This window comes from Aulonocara sp. 'chitande type north' Nkhata Bay, linkage group LG3 (genome assembly GCF_057382095.1).
Source record: "Aulonocara sp. 'chitande type north' Nkhata Bay isolate Kocher_YH1m ecotype deep benthic linkage group LG3, A_spYH_male_GT1.1, whole genome shotgun sequence".
Lineage (NCBI taxonomy): Eukaryota > Metazoa > Chordata > Actinopteri > Cichliformes > Cichlidae > Aulonocara > Aulonocara sp. 'chitande type north' Nkhata Bay.
The window spans coordinates 35,439,499-35,454,310 of NC_141346.1; the positions used below are offsets into that span (position 1 = coordinate 35,439,499).

At 39.5% G+C, this 14,812-nt stretch overlaps 1 protein-coding gene across 2 annotated transcripts; it reads right to left on the reverse strand.

Annotated features, from left to right (window-relative positions):
- Positions 1 to 1,103: 1,103 nt before the first annotated feature.
- LOC147335354 (uncharacterized) lies at positions 1,104 to 14,426 on the reverse strand. 2 transcript variants are annotated; one of them, XM_086278548.1, is made up of 9 exons: positions 14,297 to 14,426; positions 9,184 to 9,300; positions 8,297 to 8,602; positions 6,742 to 7,014; positions 6,546 to 6,641; positions 6,448 to 6,463; positions 1,688 to 1,755; positions 1,533 to 1,583; positions 1,104 to 1,430 (listed from the first exon to the last, which is right to left on the reverse strand). In XM_086278548.1, exons 2-9 carry the CDS (start codon positions 9,284 to 9,286, stop codon positions 1,396 to 1,398), a joined length of 948 nt encoding a protein of 315 aa, XP_086134674.1. In that variant the 5' UTR covers positions 9,287 to 9,300; positions 14,297 to 14,426; the 3' UTR covers positions 1,104 to 1,395. The 2 variants fall into 2 exon arrangements, with proteins under 2 accessions (XP_086134674.1, XP_086134665.1); XM_086278539.1 differs by lacking the exon at positions 6,448 to 6,463.
- Positions 14,427 to 14,812: the final 386 nt, after the last annotated feature.

The following is a 14,812-nucleotide window of genomic DNA, read 5'->3' on the forward strand; positions in this document are numbered from 1 at the left end:
GGGGAATGGGAGCAGTATTTTTGTTGAGTGTATGTAGGAACTCCTGTTTGTAAAAAAACAAAACAAAAATGTATTCTTATTTGTCTGCCAACATTACATATTGTTACAACTTTGCACCGTCATGCAAGAGGAATAATCAGACACTGGATGCTGCTGACATGTTTGTTGTGAATGAACTCAGTTCTACCACTGCACTTTGTCTGTTTAAACTGATGTGTTAACATTGTCTAACTGCTGCTTCCTCATAGCTCAGCAAACTAGCTGCAGAAGTGACAAACTAACAGTACATGACTAATAGCAAAAATGTATCTACAATATTATATGAATCATCTGATTAAAACAACACACTTCCGCAGCTGATCCGACACATTATTGTGTCCTCAGAAACAATTCCATTTTTTATGTCTATTATGTTTTATTCAACTTCTGTGTTTTATTGAATTTCCATTGTGTTTCATATGCTTCTGTTGCACTTTTCTGTTTTTTTTATTTTTCTATTTGTCTTCTTAAATTTCAGTCTGTTTGACCCTGGCTCCCTTGAAGTCTGGCTCCTCTGAACCAAAATATAAATATATGAAGTGTTACTGAAGACCTCTGCACTGTACTGTATTATATAAAAATAAATATAGGAAATATGTATTAACTATTACCTATTAATATCTATATAGTATTTTATCAAGGGTAAATAATAGATTCGAATAGAATAGATCTTTATTGTCAATGTTACAAGAATAATGAAACACAGTTTGTCATCTCTCTGTTAGCAGCATGTAGATTTTTACATTAAAATTCCTTTAGAATAAGAGAAAAAAAAGACTTAAAGTTTGAGAGGTATCTACACAGGGAATGTATGTAACAACGTAAGTATCTACACAGATATGTACAAGTTATATATGTAATAAAGGAGCACATGCAATATAAGGTGCAATGTGATCAGTGGTAGTGCACTTTGAGTTCTTCACACAAAACTTTTTGCAAACAACATTCCTTCCTCTAGTCTTACTAGTCTAGTCCTAATCGGTAGGACTAGAGGAAGGAATGTTGTTTGCAAAAAAATTATGAAATTATGTAAATGTCCATAAATATTAACAGCACAGTTAATCTTCAATCCGGGTAGAGAGGGGGTGGTGGAAATAATGCACACCACAGTAGAAAAAACCCCCAAATCAGTTTCTCACCATCAGCATTTGTGTAGAAGCGTGCACTGAGAACTAAAACAAAGACTGGAATCTCATCAGACAGGTTTATTAAACATTTCCAACTTAGACAAAAGCAGAGATCAGATAATACATTTCTTATTCATAAATGACTTGCCAAACATAATATAGGCATTTACAATCCTGAAAAAATAAATTTCAGAACATGTTCTTGGACATCTTAAATGTTGCAGCTCGTCTAGTCTGATTTGATGCACTGTATTTGTGATCCAGCTGAAATACAGTGAGAATAGTTTAAGAATGTCACTACTGAATTGCATGAAATCTCAGAGTTTTCATTTATTACTTTCATGACTCATCATTGTCATACTTTACCTGGTCCAGCATCTTCAGATCCTCTAACTGTCTCATAAATACAACGATCACCTGCAAGTTAATAACAGTTAACAACATTAAATGATCTAACGTTTAATCATTCTTTAAGAGTTTAATGTGACCAATCAGAGCACGTAAACAGTGTTAGACCTGACCGTGGGAAAGAGCCGAGTACACATGTTGTTGATTTTCTTCCTGGTTGATTGTTTCAGACTGTGTGAGCCTGAAATAAGTAAAATATTTTATTATTAGTAGAACAAAAGTATTTATTATATTACTGCTGTTGATGAGTTTCAACAACTGTCACATCTGCTGTGGCAGATGGCGTGGATTGGAGAGAGTGTGAACCCAAATGCAGACAACAGAGATGGAGAGGAATGTTGAGAGAAAGCAAAGAAAAGCTGATGGGAGAATGCGATAAACTAATGGAAACCTAAACTGTTTCAGTTCAGCGTTCAATACAATCCTCGCCTCACAACTCATCAGGACACTGACAGACCTGGGCATCAGTTCCCTCATCTGCAAATGGTTACTGGACTTCCTGACCAACCGCCCCCAACATGTCCGGCTGGATAACCACTGCTCATCTACAATCACAATGAACACCGGTGTACCACAAGGCTGTGTGATGAGCCCTTCCCTCTACTCCCTCTCCACCCATGACTGCAGACCTGCCGATGGTTCCAACACCATCATTAAGTTTGCAAATGACACCACGGTGATTGGCCTCATCAATGACAACGATGAGGCCGCCTACAGGGAGGAGGTGGATTGTCTGGCTGAGTGGTGTGAAACAAACAACCTGCTGCTCAACACTGAGAAGACCAAGGAGCTTATAGTGGACTACAGGAGGAATGCTGACCCACATCCACCCATCCACATTAAAGGGACGGCTGTGGAGCGTGTGAGCAGCTTCAAGTTCCTGGGAGTCCACATCTCCGAGGATCTCATCTGGACGACCAACTGCTCCAAGCTGGTCAAGAAGGCTCACCAGCGCCTCTTCTTCTTGAGGACTCTGAGGAAGAACCACCTGTCCTCAGACATCCTGGTGAACTTCTATCGCTGCACCATCGAGAGCATCCTGACCAACTGTATAACAGTCTGGTACGGGAACTGCTCTGCCTCGGACCGGAAGGCGTTGCAGAGGGTCGTGAAAACTGCCCAGCGCATCGCCGGAGCACCACTTCCTGCCATAAATGACAACTATAGGAAGCGGTGTCTGAAAAGGGCTGGGAAAATCATCAAAGACCCCAGTCACCCAGCACATGGACTCTTCATCCTCCTGCCCTCTGGGAGGCACTACAGGAGCCTCCGGACTAAGACCACCAGGTACCGGAACAGCTTCTTCCCCACAGCTGTCAGACTCCTGAACTCTGCCTTCTGACATCTGACCCACATTAAACTCATGGACTGAACATACACACACCCACAACCACCTACACACACACACAATGGACAAAAACAAACAAATGGAAAACTACACCCTAATACGTCTGTGAAGGTTCTCACTCATCCAGGTCATCGTAGTCAAAGGAGCTTGCAAAGAAAAGCGTCTGGACTTCTTTAAGTTACTTGAAGACGTTTCACCTCTCATCCGAGAAGCTTCTTCAGTTCTAAGGTCAAATGGTGGATAAAATAAATAAAATTAATAAATGATCACAGACAGAAGCAGAGCAAATCAGGATGAAAGTCTCAGCCACGCTCTCCAGTGCCAAAGTCCCTCCATCCAACCTCACAATACAGGAAAAGAAGGCCGTCGCTTCCCTGAGCAAAGACCACAACATTACTGTTTTACCAGCTGATAAGGGAAGATGCACCGTGGTCCTAAACACTACAGATTACCACACAAAGATCACTACTCTCCTCAGTGACAACAATACCTACGAAGCCTTAAAGCGAGACCCCACAAGCAGCTACAAAAAGAAAGTTATAGCTTGCCTTCAAGACTTTGAAAAGGACAAAATTATTGACCGCCTTACATATCACCGCCTTTACCCAGGGGATGCCATACCCTGCATTTACGGACTTCCTAAAATCCACAAGGAAGCTGTCCCACTCAGACCCATAGTCAGTAGCATAAACTCAGCCACTTACAACATTGCTAAACACCTTGCTACCATCCTTGCTCCTCTCATGGGGAACACCCCACACCACATCAAGAACTCCACCGACTTCACCGACAAGGTCCAGAAACTTACCCTGGATCCAGATGAAACCATGGTGTCCTTTGATGTAGTCTCTCTCTTCACTTGCATACCCACCACGGAGGCCGTGGAGACTGTCAGAAAATGACTACAAGAAGACAGCTCCTTGAAAGACAGGACCAACTTCACACCCGATCAGATCTGCACACTGTTAGACCTCTGCCTCACCACTACATATTTCAAATACAATGAAGGCTTTTACAGACAAAAACATGGCTGTGCCATGGGCTCCCCCGTGTCACCTATTGTAGCCAACCTTTACATGGAGGAAGTGGAAAGGAAGGCTCTTGGCTCTTTCAAAGGAAGAGTACCCAGCCACTGGTACAGATATGTGGACGACACCTGGGTCAAAATCAAGACACAAGAAGTGGAATCCTTCACTGCGCACATTAACGCCGTGGATAAAAACATCAAGTTCACCAGGGAAGACACAAAGGATAACTGTTTGCCTTTCCTGGACTGCGCTGTGCACATTGAAGAGAACGGCAACCTCAACATCGAAGTTTACCGGAAGCCCACACACACGGACCAGTACCTCCTCTTTGACTCCCATCACCCTCTGGAACACAAACTTGGAGTAATTAGGACCCTACACCACCGGGCAGAACATGTTCCCTCTAAGCCTGAAGGAAAAAAAAGAAGGAACACACACATGTAAAGGAAGCACTCAAAACGTGCAGTTATCCTAAATGGGCGTTTTTAAAGTCAGCAAAGAGGCACAGAAAAGAAGACCAGACACCAGCGAGGGAGGATAAGAAGGACAGACGCAACAACATTGTCATCCCCTATGTAGCCGGTGTATCAGAAAAACTCAGGAGGGTTTTCTCCAAGCATGACATCCCGGTGCATTTCAGACCCAGCAACACGCTCAGACAAAAACTGGTTCACCCGAAAGACAAAACGCCAAAACACAGACTTAACAATGTGGTGTATGCTGTACAGTGCAGCGAGGAATGCCCAGACCTCTACATTGGAGAGACCAAACAGCCACTTCACAAGCGCATGGCACAACACAGAAGAGCCACCTCCACAGGACAAGACTCAGCAGTCCATCTGCATCTTAAGGATAAAGGACACTCTTTCGAGGATGCCAATGTTCACATTTTGGACAGAGAGGACAGATGGTTTGAAAGAGGAGTGAAAGAAGCCATCTATGTCCACTGTGAGCGACCATCTTTGAACAGAGGCGGGGGTTTACGACACCAACTCTCTGCCATCTATAATCCAGTTTTGAGATCCCTTCCCAGACGCCTTAACGCCCACTCACATCCTGGGCCATCTGACCTCAGGAATTCGCATGATAAGGTGGGGCCAGGTTTCAGAATGAACACACCCGAAACTCTGGCTGATTGGGACCCACACCCAGTTTCACACCTTGGCTCAGGCGATTAGAGGCTCATCAGGGGGTCCTTTTGTCCCTCTGTGGGGGGATACTCCCACTAGGTTTATATGTGGGACTCTCCACCATTTGACCTTAGAACTGAAGAAGCTTCTCGGATGAGAGGTGAAACGTCTTCAAGCAACTTAAAGAAGTCCAGACGCTTTTCTTTGCAAGCTCCTTTGACTATACCCTAATACACACAAAAATAACATGGACTGAACCACCACTACTGTAAATGCTGTATAGACAATCATTCTGTACAATAAAATAATTATAATTCTACAACTGTTTACAACCGTTTATAACTTGCATAGCTCATATTTCTGTATAGCTTTATATTTCATATTTCAGTGTAGTTTTCATATTTATATCCTGTTCACAGCCTGTACACACTTATAGTTATAGCATATTCATAACATACCCTCATACTGTGTACATTGCAACATACCCATAATAGACCCATATTTTGTACACTCATACTTATAATAATATATATCTATATAATATACCGTATAGATATATAGATATATCTATATATCTATATTATTGCTAAAGCACTTTCTGGATGGATGCAAACTGCATTTCGTTGGCTTGTACTTGTGATGTGCAATGACAATGAAGTTGAATTCTGTTACATTCTTACTGTGGAAGGTTAAACATAAAAACACAAGAGGCATAGAAAAACTACACAGAAACCTGAAACACGAAACCTGGAACTGAGAATGAGGAACTTGAGACCTGGTAAAACCTGGGACTTGGGAAACATGAGAGAGGTAAGCAGAAAGAGAAAAAAAAGGGACTAAATACACAAGAATAATGGGGGGCTTGGAAACAGGAGGGAACAGAGCTCATACTAATCAGAAACAAAGAAATGGGTAGGAAGCAAAACTGAATAAACTACGGGAAAAACAACTGAATTTTTTATTTCGAGCATGCAAATATAACTGAAACAACAAGAGAAAAGAAGAAAAAAACTTTAAAACCAACAGGTTTAATCAATATCTCTATGTCTACACGATGTGTGTGCTCGAAAAGGAGTAGGATGAAGTTTACACTTTTTCTGTTCCTACTGAGGAACAATCAAAATAAAACAGGAAACATGAGACAAAGCCTGAGACGTGAACAGACATAAGAACATAACTGGGTCGATGTGACACATAGAAAACAAGAGAGGCACAGTAACAAAATCTAAAGACTAGAAATCACAAAATACTAAAAATAACTAAGGGAGGTAGAAATACAGAAAACGAAAACATGAAAAAACACAAATCAAAGAGTATGAAAAAAACAGAAAAAATTTCGTCCCCACACCGAGGACCATGACACTGACCTTTTGTGACATAGACCTGAAAAAAAAAGTAAGAAAAAAGTATTATGGGATTAGGAGATTAAGAGACCATTTTTAATAGTAGCAACAAAAAATCTTACGCTTTATGCAGTAAAGCAGAAAGAGCAACAGTAGAGTGATCAATATTCCAGTAAACAGCCCAGCAATGAACATCACAAGAGAAGAAGAGCTGCACTCTGAAATCACAAACAAAAATTAAAAAAAATATTTAATGATTTTAATAAATTATTAAAACAAAACAGTTATATTGTATTCACAACCTCACTCTCCACATACCTGTTTCTTTTCTGAGTGAATGATCTTTGCTGCACTTCACAGTTTGAAATGCAGACTTCTCACTGACATGATTGGAAACTGTGCAGGTGACACTGGTCTCTCCATCCTGCCTGATGATGTATTGTTGCCTGGGACCAGTTAGTGTTTGTTTTCCTACAGTCCACTTGTAGCTGACATCACCAGTTGTGCTGCACTCCAGCAGAACTTTACATGATTCATTTGAGGAAATCCAGGTAGAATTTATTTTTATGACAGGCTGTTTAGTTATGGGCTCTAATGAGGAAAAAAGAGGACAGAAGGAGACAGTGATAAGTAGTTTAGCAGGACAATAGTCTAGACAATTCCATATATATTGCTTCATATATTTCATGTCACTTATGGGCTCTAATGAGGAAACAGAAGGACAAAGAGAGTCTGTGCCAGGTCACATTTTACATCACAGTTTAAAGTATATGTTTGTGCAGAGTCCTGCAAATCTATTTTATAAAATTAGGCCAAACATCAACAACTTCAAACAACAACATTATCAGTCCCAAAGTTTATTAAATTGGGGCAACTACTGTTAACTCCTGTATCAGATGGTCTCATAGTATCTAAACCTAAAAATTAAAAACCACCTCAAAAACAAAACACATAAAAAATGAAGACAAGAGATTAAAACTCAGTCAAATAATGACCACTATATAAATTATGATAAAATACACATTTTATCTGTAAGCTAAAGGATTTGCTACTTGAGGAAAATATATAAATTAAGCTATGTCTCTCAGGAAATCAGGAAACAAAACCAGACAAAAAAGATGTGGAGTATAAAAGGGAGGTTGATAAACTATTTCAAAATATCACATTGTATTGTATCAAGATGCTTGTTTACTCAATAAAGTATCTTACCATGAACTTGCAGAGTGATGATGACTGAATCCCTTTGTTTCTCTTTTGTTGCTGACACAAAAATGAAGTAACTACGATACATACAAATACTGTTTACCACTGTGTCATGTTGTCATGCTCGCTGGGTTGGACCCAGGGTTAGAGTCTACTTGTGTGGTTCCTATTTTTCCTGTGTCATGTTATATCCTCCAGCAGTCTGCATATTAAATTCAATTTTGTTTATAAAGCGCCAAATCACAACAACAGTACCCCAATGTGCTTAAAATTGTAGCGTAAAGACCCTAAAATAAAAATAACAGCAGTTTTCCTTCTCTGGTTAAATTCTAGGTAAGTCCAGGTATCTTGGTTTTGTTATATTTATAATGCCTGTCTGATATCTCTGTGTCCTCTTTCCAAGTTTGTTTGCCTTTCTGTCTTTGTGTCAAGTTGGTCTTTCTTTTTCTTCCGGTTTTATTTTAGAGTCAGACAGTGTAAGTTCCTGTTTGTCAGCTCCTGCCTCATGCCAAGTTTATTCTATATATTCTCAGCAGTAAAGCTGCTTTTAAGTTTACTTCTCATTTTTCAAAGAAGAAAGAAAAACTCATGAGCTCACAAGGAGATTTTTTATTAACAGTAATCAAGGACTTTGTTTAAAAAAAAAAAAAAGGGAAAAAAAGTCTCTTACCATGAACTTGCAGAGTAATGGTGACTGAAGGCCTTTGCTCATCATTCACCTCTGAGACAAAAGTGAAATCACCAGAATCTTGAAGAGTCAGTTTTCTCACTGTTAAAGTAAAGTCTTCAGGGTTCAGCTCTGATCTGTCCTTAAATGGAGACTCTTTAGAAACACCCACATCTTTGTCTGCCACTGGTATTCCTCCATATCTCCACGTTGCTGCAGTCACACCTTCAGTTGATAAGCCTGATGAAAGCTCCACAGTATCTCCAACTTTTTTGTGAATGACGCGTTTTCCACTGGAAGCCTCGACATCTGAAAAACATACAAACAACTGAGTATGATATCTATGAAAGTTCAACATGTGAGTGAACTGGTGAGAGAAACAAGTCCAAATTGCCTGAAACCTTATCGTGAACGTGTGATAGTTAAAGTAAAAACAACAAAATCTGAAAAAAAACAAAATAAATCTCTTTGCAGAATGTGAACATCATCACACATAAGTGACAACTCTGATATGACTGACTTGGCACAACAAAAATGTAAACATAGCAAAAATGTTTACACACTACGGCTCCATGAAATGTTTTTAGGTGTTTCTCTGTGGACAAGCATGAATTCATAATGTTGTCATTTTCATATAAATGTGACAGCAAATGAATTTAAAAAATGAAATAAAGTGTCAGAAGCTGTTTCCCAGGAATTCAAAAAATGTCTGTTAAAGGTAATTGTTGATTAGCAGCAGTTAGAACAATAATAAATACTTTAGCACAACAATACTCTGAAATGGCAAAGCTGCAGCTATCAGCTGTGTTCTGAACTCACTCATGTACCACAGTTCATGAGGCAACAAATACAACACGTCACTAACATCTGGAAGCAAAAGGTTTACTTACAGTGGAGACAGACCCAGAGCAGCAGCACAATGCTGTGCACGAAGCTACGATAACGTCGTCCACCAGCCATCACTGATACACAGCCTCTGTTTCCTCTTCTCATCTGTCAAGCTGTTTCTTTACAAGTAAGCACAGAAAAAAATTACTGAGAGTGGGTGAGGTTACCATCAAAATAGAAGCAGAAGAAGTGGTTATAACCTAGCCTGATGTACACAGATCAAAGCAATCACACACTTAATAATTCAACTATTAGACATTAAAGTTACAGTTAAATAAAATATATTTAAGAGGATTTTTTAAAAACACTGTTAGGTACAGTTACAGAAAGTAGCCTAAATGTTCAAGAGAATCACTATAAAATCATATTTACATCAAACAATAGCCAGTTTTACTCTGCATTAACATTACAAACTCTGCATTTAATGCTACAAACAAGTGTATCTGAGCTAGATGTAGAGGTCAGAGATTAGAGTTTAATAATAACATTTCAGCAGAAAGAACATAACCACATCCTGTCATCAGATATTTTAAACTGCTGTCCTAAACTTTATTCACTCCTGCATGTCCACAATAGAGTACAGCATGTACTGAGATAATGAATCGGAGAGTGAGGGTGTTTATTGGTTTGAACTTGACTTAAACATTTAAAGAAGCAGCAGCTTTGCTCTGTCATACAAGAGAGATCATCAAGCACTGGCTACAGCTGACATGTTTGTGGTGAATAAAGTTGCTTCCACCACAGTCACCACTCTGTCTGTGTGTACTGCACGTAAATACTGATATGCATGAAGAAACGACAGATAAATATTAAAGAACAGTGAGGTGCACAGACAGGAGGCTGCTCTCTTCAGGGGAAACGTTTCTTCCCCTGAAGAGAGCAGCCCATGATCAATCCTGTTTTTAAAGGAAATGGTTTTGGTCTAGAGAGATACTGGTGAAACTTTGTCCAGTGCATTGGCAAATGTGTTAACAGTTTTTAAGTGCTGCTTCTTCATAGCTCTGCATACTATATAAATAGCTCTTAGTGTGGTGCTTCTGTCAAAGTCATCTGTGGTTAGCTACAACTTTATTTCTCATGGAAGTCAGAGCAAAGTGCTTATCTGTAAACACACAAGCATTAAACATAAGTCATAATGTATCAATCAGATCGCTCTGTGATGCTCACACAGCAGATTAACATCATTGTGACTAGTGATCGATGTGAAAAATGTAACAGTATTTTGGGTTAGTGATGCTAGCAGTGGTTTTATGGTTGGAAATGTTTGGTTAACAGATCAACGCACACATATCTCACCAATTCTAACTTTGTACTGACTGCATAACAATGTTCATCCACATGACCCTTAGGTTTAAGATATTGGCTTTTTATTTCTATGCCAAAAAAAAGCTGATGGTTATATTGCTCTGAAACATTGTACAGAAATCCATTTGTCTCACAGGACAAACTGACTAATTATTTTGAAATATGAAGAAGTGGAGAGAATGACACTGTTTCTTTCTGCTCATACCACAAACACTCCCTTTCTCTTCTTTCTTCACACAATTTCCGACATCAATTTCAAACTGCTCTACAGTAATTTAAAAATAGTCCTTGATCATTCAGCAGAATCATCTGAGCTGCTCGGAGGCTTATTTCAGGCCTTTCAGGAAAACACTTGTTGAAACCCTGAGACGTCGCACCATCTTTGCTAACATTTCAAAAGAGGTCATGCAATCCTGGTTTAAGTAAACTCCAGAGGACAGGAAGTGATCGTCTGCTGCTCTAGGTGCATTACTTAGAGATGCACATCCCTCTTATTCACCATTAATTATGGATTTCTTCTCAGTTGAGGTTACTTTTAAAGTTAGTAATGCCCTTCAGATCACAGTTCAGTGTCACACTGCCCCCTGCTGGTATGGTTGTGCTGATATGATGCAAAATAAGAAAATACAATAAAAGCTTTTGGAGTCTATCATCATAAAAAAAAGTTTATTTGGGTACATGCACATGTTGGCGTTAAAGAAAATGAAATGGAAGACGGTGAGGCTGAGAAAGTTAAATGGGACAAGATGGAAGTGAGGGTGGCACTTAGTAAAATTTGAGTTTTGGAGCAGAGCAGGGCAGCTGGTAAAAACAGAAAAGTAGTCATACTCTCTAGACTAAGAATAGCTCATGATTTAAATTCAACCATTAACCATTAAATTAAACTATTGAGAAACTTAAAAGAGAAATGACAAGAAAATGAAACTGTGCAGCATGTGATGTCTGAATGTAATGAACATAGGAGAACCAGAGAGATTTCCAAGATAAAATACAGAAACAAGGGTCAACAGGAGCTAAGTTTAGGTATTTTATTGTAGAGGGTATGCATGATGGGATTACAGTACTTCTGAAAGTACTGTAATCCTCTCTTTAGTTTTAAGCTAAAGAAAACATCTAAATTGAGTCTATGGATAAAATGTAATACACATTGCCGGAACCTCACCATGCGACACAGGCGGAAGTAAAGAAAGGAAAGGCGCCATTACTGTTACTGCCCCACGTGTGTTGTTGTGTGTGAGCTGTCGCAGTAACAATGCCTCCAGTTCAGTATCTGAGAGAGTTTATCGACAAGCGACTAACTGCTGCTGCTGAACATTTTCTTGGAGTTTGAAAAAAATGATCGTCCAGTACGAGGAAGAGATCAACCGTTGGCGCAGACTGCTGGATATCACCTGGAAACCCGAAATAAAGCTGCACAGGACAGACATCCCACAGCAGCCTGTCTGTAAGGAGAAGGTTCTCCCCGAGCAGCAGCTCTGGAACCAGGAGAGGAGCTCCAGTCTTGACCAGGAGGAACCAGAACCTCCACAGATTAAAGAGGAACAGGAGGAACTGTGCAGTCAGGAGGTGGAGCAGCTGGGACTGAAGGAGGAAACTGATACCTTTATGGTGACTGCTGCTGAGGAAGGAGACCACAGTGAACCAGAAGCAGGCAGGGAGCAACTCCTCGCTCACAGCTCTGCTGTAGCTGACAGTCAAGAACACAGATTCAAGATCAAGTAGAAAAAGACACAGAAAATCCCACTATGTCAGAGAGCGTGTGTAACTTTGATAAAAGTAGTACGTCTTTAAAATGTGATGTGTGGAAAAGCTTTTAAGTTTAATTATCTAATGAAGAGACATTATACATTTGGGGTGGCTGTGGCTCAGGTGGTAGAGCAGATCAGCTGATTATAAGGTCTGCATGTCAAATATCCTTGGGCAAGATACCACGGTAACCCCAAGTTGCCCTCCGATGCGTTCATCGTGGGTGTGAATGTGTGTGAATGTAGATTAATTTGCACTTGTGTTTAGAAGTGCTTGTCTGAGTGGGTGTGAATGGGTGAATGAGGCATGTTGTATACAGCGCTTTGAATACTCTGGGAGAGTAGAAAGGCACTATATAAGAATCAGTCCATTTACACTAGGCTGGTGATTGTAATTGGGGCAGATTTCTTGTGCAATGGGAAGTCCTCATGCTGATCACCTCCAGCCTAATAGGTGGTGGTGACTCCAACATCATCTGCAGTTGGGAAGAAGTAGTAGAAGAAGCAGCAGCATCAGAAGAAGAAAGAGAAGAAATACTGTGGTTGTTATCTTAGTAGCAGTGTGCTCTGCTGGATCATTGACATGATCTGTCAGGACAATCATATATAAGTGCATGAAACTGCGTAAAACTCAAAACACACCTTTTCTCTTTGGCGTTTAACCTAGTGTGAGTTGTCATCTGTGTTAAACTTCTTATCCTTTGTGTGACCCTTGTATTCTTGTTCTCTTATTTTTTTCTTTTTGTACAACACTTTAAAACAAACTAACAGCTGACCAAAGTGCTTTAGAAACAAAGTGAAAGTTTGTCTGCATGGATTTTAGTTTTGACAGCATTTCTTAGACCACATTTTTTACAACTGTATATACTTTATATTCTGTGTATTTATTATTTCACTCCTATTGCCTGTTCTTATTGACCTTATCTTCAACGTATGCTGTCTGGTTGCTTGTTAATTGTCCCTTGGGAAATAAAATAAAGTCTTCTTTTTCTGAATCTGATCCTCATTTTAGATTCGACAGCATTTCTAGTAGAAATTGGCAGATGAGTTAAGGATGAATTTAGGCTGTGTATCATCTCTGTGGGCGTGTCTTGATTTCCAGATTACATACGATCAATTAGTACTCAATGTTGAGGAAGTACCAAGTGTTAAGGAAAGGCACAGTAATACTACACAGCTGTGAACAACATATTTCAAAATAAAACTCAATAAAACAGCATTATTAAAATTCATTGTGCTCATATGTAAATTAAACAGATTAATCAATTAATTAATGCATTTATTAAAGACAGTGTTACTGGGCTAATAACATAACACTGTTATGTTTGCACACTTTGCGGTTTCAAATACTGATCTGAAAAATGGTTACTCATCACATGTCATAAAAAAGAAGAACAAAAACCCTCCAAAACAGTTAGTCTACATGACGAATAGGTCACCCAGGTCATTATTAACTCAGGAAAAGACTCTGGTTTAACATTTTAACATTAGTAGGCCTATTAAGAGGAATATCAGGAATTAGCAGCTTAAAGGTTTACCAGGAAGCAACCAGTGTTGGAAAGGTTACTTTAAAATGTATTCCACTACAGATTACACAATACATGCCCCAAAATGTATTTTGTAATGTATTTTGTTACGTTACTCAATGAGAGTAACGTATTCTGATTCTGATTACTTAATATATTATCATGCTTTTTACAACTACATGAATGTGCTATTGCTGTGTGATTTATTACTATTCATGAAGGTTATTCCCCATACTAATACCAACTAGATTTTAAATAAAATGAGTGACATTAGGTAAGGCTGCACTTTTAGCAGTGATCTTGTATAGAAAACTATTCCGCGCTTATATAAAACAGGTCGGCGGCTCCTAAGGGACCTCTGGCTAATACGTCGGGTTCTGTGTCGGGCTCGTCACCGAAAACTAGCTTTACTTTGTTGTCTGTGTCAACTTTGCTAGCGAGAGACAGAGAGAGGCGTTGAAAGGCTGCTCCAACGGGACTTATTGTTTCGGAGGAAAACACAAACACAGTGTACAGTCGAGTCTTAACAGCTTACTTACACTCGTCAGGCACTCTTTTTGGCTGCAGTGGTTATTATTATATTTACATGGTCCCATCTGTTTCTTGTCAGTGACAACTTGTACTTTCCGAAATGTTCCGACCTTTTTCTCCCTCCCTCGCACGCAGACATCGGGTGTGGCAGTTTATGCTCCCTGCAGCACGGACTACACTGCCCATGAGGCTACATTCTTTAGGGCTGTGCCTGTAACACTCTGCCTATTGCCTTCATATTAAATCATATTTTGAATAATATTTTTTAAAAATATTTCTGCACAGTAGAGGTGATCTGGTCCGCGAGATTGAGACACAGGCACTAGAGCCTCTTAATGCGAATTACCAAAAATAAAGAGGGCATAGCCTAACATATGAAACAGGAAAAGACCACCGTGTAATCTATTTATTTCAGCTAAGTAACAAAGCGAAAATATAAATGTGCCTGTTTGATGACTTTGTTTAAAAGTCAAATTATGTAAATTAAATGTTATTTAACTAGTGTATTGTGCCAAGTTGGTGGT

Excerpts from the sequence above, each read along its gene's own strand:
- LOC147335354 (XM_086278539.1), bottom strand. The coding sequence starts at position 9,286 with ATGAGAAGAGGAAACAGAGGCTGTGTATCAGTGATGGCTGGTGGACGA. Across the intron at positions 7,015-8,296 it reads CATTACTCTGCAAGTTCATG|AGCCCATAACTAAACAGCCT; the intron begins GTAAGAGACTTT and ends TTTCCTCATTAG. Across the intron at positions 1,584-1,687 it reads GTACTCGGCTCTTTCCCACG|GTGATCGTTGTATTTATGAG; the intron begins GTCAGGTCTAAC and ends ATTAACTTGCAG.